General features: G+C 42.5%; 1 protein-coding gene across 4 annotated transcripts in view; it reads right to left on the bottom strand.

Moving 5' to 3' along the window:
• LOC111864041 (calcitonin gene-related peptide type 1 receptor) overlaps positions 1-8,266 on the bottom strand; it is a 523,124-nt gene that overhangs the window by 280,328 nt on the left and 234,530 nt on the right. For all 4 annotated transcript variants that reach the window (XM_023850993.2, XM_023850990.2, XM_033751302.1 and 1 more), the window contains exon 3: positions 5,306-5,429. In XM_023850993.2, coding sequence (XP_023706761.1) covers positions 5,306-5,429 — 124 coding nt within the window. The remainder of the gene's footprint in view (positions 1-5,305; positions 5,430-8,266) is intronic.

Consider the following 8,266-nt stretch of genomic DNA (forward strand, 5'->3'; position numbering starts at 1 on the left):
ACTCCTTGGGCGGGTGATCAGCTCGTCGCAAGGCCTCTACCTGTACACAAACAAAAAAATGCACACACACACAAACTAAACATCCATGCCCTGAGTTCGATTCGAACCCACGATCCCGGTTTCCAAGCGAGCGAAGACAGTGCACGCCTTAGACCGCTCGGCTACCGTAACCGGCTTCCAACATTCTTAGCAAGTCTAATTCATCTTCGTATTTGACCCTTTTATAACCTGCTTAACTGAGGATACGTCGTTAAATAAGCTATTAAGAAATGATGAATTACCACATCATGACGATCGTGAGTGCTGTAACTCATGAAAAAACAAAAGGATTTTCATGACATTTGATATGAATATCTTACCACTAAAAGCCAGGGCCAGAGAAGTGAGACGGAGCCCGGACCACTGGACACACAATTTAGCAAGCATTTACGAGTTATTAAGGAATTTGTGATATACAGGGTGTCCCAGGAGGAATGTGCCAAACTTCGGGAGGGTGTTCCTTATGTTAAAGTATGCCGATATAACCCAAAACACCTATGTCCAAAGTTGAACGGTTACGGAGATAATGGCCAGAGAAGTGTCAAACTTTGACCGGGGTTACACACTTGTTGATTACAAAATAGATATTAAAACTGGCAGGAATATGTGGATTCTGTAACGTTAATAATGTACGTAACATCAAACTAACTTGTGAGTGACATGAAGCCATAAAATTGAAGTACAAAAAACTCGCATGCCATCTCAAAGTTGTCGTTAAGAGTTCCAAGCACTGTACATGACACATGAATGGTAAGCGATGACGTAACGTGCTGACTGCGCGTTCTGATAAAGCCAACTCCATAAGCACGGATAGGATGAATCACGGCAGTCAAGGACAAACAGAGATAATTCCTCTCAGCTGATAGGTATAATCCGTGGACCCGCTAGAAGACCACACTTTTCTCGGGCCATTATCTCCGTAACCGTTCAACTTTGGACATAGGTGTTTTGGGTTATATCGGCATACTTTAACATAAGGAACACCCTCCCGAAGTTTGGCACATTCCTCCTGGGACATCCTGTATATATATCACTAATATTTTAACACGATAAAACCAACATCCTACCGCATGAGTGAAAGAGCATGCGCGTACAAGGCACTGATTCTACCTACATAGCGTGCCTGTAGAACTGACACAAGGCACTGATGAATTTGTGGTTTAGGTTTCATCGCTGAAGGACCCCTCTTACCCCCTTTACATATTACATTTCCAGTATCACATTTAAAATTCGCTTGAGCAGTTGAAGATATATGAGAGGATGGCAAAAGACTCGTCGCGTGTCTTTGCAGTTGGCCAAAACCCGCATACAAAGTGACAGTGAAGAATTCACTCATATTTCATTCTTTTGGGAACTTTAGTAACTACTAGCGACAGGGCAAAACGTGGCTCAAGAGCAAAACAATATGAAGGAGGAGGAAGTGAAGGAATTGTTGGAAGGAAAATGAAAATGCGCGAAGAAAATTAATCTTAGTCAAGGAATACAAAAATGGAACCAGACACTGGAAACGAACATGAGACGAGAAATGAATGAGATAAAATGAAATGAGGCCGGTCACGGTATCCGAGCGGTCTAAGGCATGTACTCTCTTCGCTCGCTTGGAAACCGGGATCGTGGGTTCAAATCCCACTCAGGGCATGGATGTTTAGTTTGTGTGTGTAGGTTTTTCTGTATTTGTGCACAGGTAGAGGTCTTGCGACGAGCTGATCACCCGCCCAAGGAGTCCTACCGAATGTGTAAGATCTAGAAAAATCGAAGTGAACGGAGAAGTTCATGGAGGTAGGCCTAGGCCCACTGGGGCTGTAGTTCCAAGGGAAAAAAATATATATACCAAGTAAGCCGGTCACGGTAGCCGAGCGGTCTAAGGCATGTACTCTCTTCGCTCGCTTGGAAACCGGGATCGTGGGTTCGAATCCCACTCAGGGCATGGATGTTTAGTTTGTGTGTGTAGGTTTTTCTGTATTTGTGCACAGGTAGAGGTCTTGCGACGAGCTGATCACCCGCCCAAGGAGTCCTACCGAATGTGTAAGATCTAGAAAAATCGAAGTGAACGGAGAAGTTCATGGAGGTAGGCCTAGGCCCACTGGGGCTGTAGTTCCAAGGGAAAAAAATATATATACCAAGTAAGCCGGTCACGGTAGCCGAGCGGTCTAAGGCATGTACTCTCTTCGCTCGCTTGGAAACCGGGATCGTGGGTTCGAATCCCACTCAGGGCATGGATGTTTAGTTTGTGTGTGTACGTTTTTCTGTGTTTGTATACAGGTAGAGGCCTTGCGACGAGCTGATCACCGGCCCAAGGAGTCCTACAGAATGTGTAAGATCTAGAAAAACCGAAGTGAACGGAGAAGTTCATTGAGGTAGGCCTAGGCCCACTGGGGCTGTAGTGCCAAGGGAAAGAAAAAATGAAATTAATTTGTCGCTAAACTGAAAAGCAGTTTCCTTTGTTGAATACATGGCTGTGTAATGGGCCGAGATATTAACCCTGACTTCTCATCGCGGACCTTTGTGTTCAGTCAGTGGTGACGACAGGCGAGATCCGTGGAAGATTAAATGGTTTTACAGCAGGGCTCTCTGCGTTCAGTTTTTCTCTGCTGTTCATTATTCCATCATTACCCAACACTCGTCTATCATTGTCCCTTGATTGGTGCGCTAAACGTGACCAGGCAACACATTATGACGTCTTTGAGATACTCAACCTCTGATGTGTTAATACTGTATATATGTGAGTTTTCGTTTTACCTGTCAAACAGAAGAACAGCAAACACCAAGTAACTCACTCACATTCCACTGAGCTTATCTGAGTTCTCTGGTTGTACAGCGTCGCTACGTGTTTCGGCTCATGGGGCCATCATCAGGTGATACATAAAGGTTAGAGACTGTTCATGTGCATTGCTGATTTCTCGACTGATCTCGTAAGTTAGGATATTATCGATTTTTTTNCTCACTTTTACTATTCACCGTTATGTTTATAAATTAAGTGGTTCTATAATGAACCTAAACTTGTTTAAAATTTAAACTTATTAAAATCTTAAAATATTAACAATATGTCAAAATTTTAATATTATTAAAATGTTAAAATATTAGACTTATAGAAATATCATATTCTGGATATTTCCTCACCCTCAGTTTAAATAAGGTCGTGTTGGGCTTGTTATTAAGTTCATGGAGGTAGGCCTAGGCCCACTGGGGCTGTAGTGCCGAGGGAGGGAGGGAGGGAGGGAGGGTTTGTTATTATTCGTGACTAATTTCGATTTTGGTTATTGCCTTGACTCGACAATGTTGTGTACATGATGTAACTGTCTTCTCTTAAGTAGATTATAATGTCAATGTTTGGTATTCGGTCGTAGTTGGGTATGTTGTGTTATTGAATATATAATCTTTATCCAAGCTTAAGTCGTTACGTCTCCCACTTGTCGCTTGGGATTCTACAAGTGATAGTTAAGACGAGAGAGTTCCGCGTGAGCGAGCTTGATGAATTTGACAAGACATTTTTTTAAAATTCGCTTAGTGAGTGGTGGAGTCCAACTGGGTCCACTCGGCACGGCGGCCACTGATTGGCCTACTGTACCTGCCCCGGGTGATTATGATGATGGAGAATTTGGTGGAATGAAGATTGGCAAGGGAAACTGAAATACTCGGAGGAAACCTGCCCCAGCGGCACTTTGTCCACCACAAATCCCACTTGACCAGACCCCGGGATACAACCCGGGCCGCCGCGGTGGGAAGCCAGCGACTAACCGCTTGAGCTATGGCGCGGCCTTGATAAGAAGTTTAGTTTTCGACGGAATAGTAACGGAACAATGTGCAAGCTCAGTGGAGAATTCGCATAACCATAGTATTCATTTTTCTAAATACCAGAAATTCGTACTGTTCGCTGTGTTCAAGTGATAGTGTGATACCTAACTCCCGGCGAGCGCTTCCCATCTCGGTTTCTAAAGCAACCAGTGTTCCACAGAGAGAAGATCTCATGACCACCGAGCAGTCGTAGCGGGCATAACGACTCTACTGAGGAAGGCGAGAACCACCAGAGTCAACACCAGTAAGAGTTCCAGTGTCTGGTGCCATTGGTGCACTTGACATGGCCTCAAGTGACATGATATTGGTCGGGTCAGGCATTCAATTATTATTAAAATTTTGAGAGGCTTCAATGCTGGTATTATGAATTGCGCCATTCAGATGGGCCCAGTTGCCATGACACATTCCAAGTTTCATGAAGACTGGTTGAGGTATTCAAAAGTTGGTTAAAGTGATACACTAACAGACACAGCCAACAAGGTGATCTCATGAGCTTATTTATACAATTGAAATTTTACAACATTTGGATTGTGATTCAGAAAGAGGGACACTTTTGAAAGGTTTCAGATTAGTATCTGTATCCACACTGCTATACTCTTGGCCCTTCTGAGAGCCGAACTGAGACAGATGGTGAAATAAGGTTTGTAAGAGTTCCTGAAAGATGTGGGACCATCAGAGAAATCAGAGAAGGAAATACATTTGGCATCCTAAGTTAAATGGTTAAATACAGTCGCAACAACCGTGTGCGTGGAGAGCGCATGCGCGCGCCTCTCTTTCTCGACTATTCTAGACTCATCCTCTCCCATTCCCTTCGACTTCCTGATTCTTGTAGAACCGCCCAACCCACACCAACGGCCTAAAATTACGGGAAAACCACTAGAAGCTTCTAGAAAACCTTGCCTATAGAAACAAGGTTGTGACTTTGGCAAATCGGAGATTCACATCCAGAGTTTCGTAGCTGCTTACGGCCGTCGAGTGTGGAGAGTCGGACATGAACCAGAGCGTGCTGTGAACAGCAAGCTTACTGAGGGAGCAGTACTGGGAAGTCGGGAAGAAGCTCAGAGAATAAAACTATGAGAGATTCTACTGAAATGGAATGAGAGATGATGGAACGGGCCGATAATGTCCAATGGTACGTTTTGCAGAGCTGTGCGTTACCACTAATGTGTGATGGAACATAATATAGAGTAGATCTTATTTCCAGTGCTTTGTTAGAAGTGTATCGATAATACATAAAACATTCAGTCAAAGAAAAGTAAGTAAGTTCTCGTTATCATCCTTCTGGAAATTCTACTTTCTTGTATTTAGCATCTTCGAGCTTCATATTTGGAAAATTCTTTTTAAGACGACTTTTCTGGGCACAGTCAGGCTTCTGCAATAACAAGGTACATATGGCAACACATCTCCAAGTTGGATGAAACCAAAGAATATATATCAAGAAAAGCTAACTCAAGTGACCACTGTGTCCTACCTGGAGCTGTGGTGCTGACGGAAGTTGCCACGAACGTCTTGTTCAGCATCAGCCAGCACTCCTCCTTGCGCTCCAGCAACATTTTGTCCAGCGGCGAGACCGTATCCGAGATGTTCTGCAGTATCTGCAATTCCATAACAAGTTCATTTACTGTCGTTACGAGGTCTGTACAGCACAAATATCGACTCTGTTTTTATTTTTCTAGGAACATCTGATTATAAAGGAATCTTTAAAACTCAAACTTCAGTTCCAAGGAAAATTTCCGTTAAGAAATAACACCTTCATGTTAGAAAAAGACTACATTGTACCATAAGAATGCCGACGTAAGGCACTGAACGCAATGAGTGACTCTGAACGAGCGTGCGGTAAACTACAGTACCACAGCAGAGGGACTGTTTCGCTTCCACATTCTTTCGTAAGCAGATACAAAATCGCATGTTAACCTTCAGTTTCCACTATTGTGCTCTATTTTTTGCTCATTTATCACTTGTCTATTTTATTAAGTATGATCTGAGATCCTCACAGCATCGGTTATGAAGAATTCCCTCTTCTGGAATACAACGTTGTGTAGATCGCTCAAAGATAGCGGATGTTTCAGAGAAGAATTTCGCTTCCATATTCAGTGTCAAGGAGTATACAAAGCAAGAAACCAGCATGAAACAAGTAACAAGCTTGTTCTTCGACACTGAATATTGATTCGACAGATAGGCGAACAGACAAGCGGGCAGACGACCAGACGGACACGTGGATAGAGAGATAGCTAGATAGAACTATCCTTTTTATTAAAAGTTATTGCTTACGATATCAACAAACACATTATACTTCTGTTATCTTCACTATTAATAGCAGTCAAATAATTAAATTCAGTGAATCATAATGCAGGGAATTTTCAAAATAGTAACGCCACTCTTCCTTTTAAAAGCTTGTTTCCAAATAGCTAATCTTATAAAAGTTATAAATTGAAAATTATAGAGTTACATGACTGCGTACACGCTGCTCCCTTAAACTGATCCAGTCCACATTCAAAGTTACCGCACGTAACCACGTACATTTTAACATGAAAATGTTTAATCTAAGATTTGTTTGTACGAATATAGGCCTGTGCATGTGTGCACGTAGTGCGTTCTTGCAGGCTGGTGCGGAGGTCATTATATAGGTATACTCTAAGTGCTTCAGTCGGCCCTACATTTGGAGACTGGCAACATAATCCCGGGAGGAACTCGATACTGCATCAGACCTAACCAAAAGTGTAAAGTTATCAGGACTAATCTGTAAAGAAAAAACCAAGAATAAACTTTGAATGTGAATGATCACCAGCGGATGCTCACAGTGAAGGCAGACGTACACACGTCCATTATAATTAACGTAACACAAAATGAGATTGGCGGATTTCATGGTGAAGTCTATTAAATTTACTTTCCTCCGTGATGTGACACCGAGTAGTCTGGTAGATCGCTACGAGCTCTTCGTAGAAACCTCCTGACTCCATCCTTCACCCTTAAGATTGAGGGAAAGGCTCCCGGCATATACTAGGTAACGCTCAGCAGGCTACAGAATGTTACACTACAGAAGAATTTAATGTTTATAGTGAAAAAAATCTATATATTCCTCTACAGCCCTTTGTTGGACCAGTTTCTTTATCTTTTACACAGTCGGTAGGACCGCTTGGACGGGGGATCAGCCAGTCTCAAGGCCGCTACCTGAACACACAGGACAACATAAACACAGAATATACTCATATAGACATCCATGCCCGGAGTGGGACTGGAACCCACGATCCTAATGTTTGAATGGGGCGAAGACAGTTCATTGCTTAGACTACACGGCCACCGTGATCGGTTACAATATAAGATGACATATAAAAATCTCCTGTGGAACATTAGCATCTAGCCTACAATAAATTAATTTACCGTGTTAAGTTCCTTATAACACTCGCTCGCATGGTATAAATTGCATAGCAGCAAGAAGAATCGTTTGAGTTCAGAATCACGGAATCTGATTCACAGAAGTCGCTCAGCTGAAATCCGTGTGACGAGTGATGATAGTCCCGCCGCGCCACTCATCTCCATTCTCATATCTTAGACACGCGAGAATCAGAATACGAAATTTTATATGACTCGTTAATCAAACTGTAGGTCTTCATTCGGTTGGCCTTTATTCAGATACAGGGGGTTCTCATATATTACTCTAGGGACCACAGAACTGGTATGTCAGGCGTCGGCGCATCCGACCAGCATCTCTGGGCCATTCCACTGGTTACTAGAGGATAATTTCGTTTCTAAATCGGGGAAAAAGGTTCCATTTCCTTTGTGAGCCAAACAGAGTGAAAACCGGTCTACCTTTAATTGCAGCAATAAGGGGTCTCAGGAGGAACTGATGGCGCTTAAACGTGCGTGGAAATTACGCCTGAAGTTCACATGACAGCAACTACGATGTGCTATTCCAGGACTCTGATTAATGTATCTGACATTAAAGAAAGCCGATTTTCCTGTATCTTAAATGGAACCAGATGGGCACTGAACCGATTCCCTACGTGTACAACATTTATAATTTATGTTTTAAAATATTTGACAAAATTTTTACCTGAATAAGATCTTGTTAAGAGCAAAACGTGTCGTGAAGCTCACTGTAACATCTAAAAAGTGAAGACAGTGTCACGATGTACTCCAGCGTTGCAGCGGGTAGGTTTATGCTTTACTGCCACAAAAGCCACGGTCCGATACGCAATGAGTTATCAGTTATAATCGTCTAAGTCGATTTTAATATATTTACTCCAATATTATATTTAAGCATCCTCTTACACTCACACAATATATATGAGACAAACTCCGTCTTAAGTGCAACAATTTTATTGTAGTTCTTTCTTCTTCCCTTCCTCCACACTACATGTTTCGGCCCTAAATGGCCATCATCAGGTGTGTATTGTTACGTAGCTGCTACACTGCCCGTAGTTTAAAATTT

Source organism: Cryptotermes secundus, unplaced genomic scaffold, assembly GCF_002891405.2.
Source record: "Cryptotermes secundus unplaced genomic scaffold, Csec_1.0 scaffold303, whole genome shotgun sequence".
In the NCBI taxonomy this organism is placed as follows: Eukaryota; Metazoa; Arthropoda; class Insecta; order Blattodea; family Kalotermitidae; genus Cryptotermes; species Cryptotermes secundus.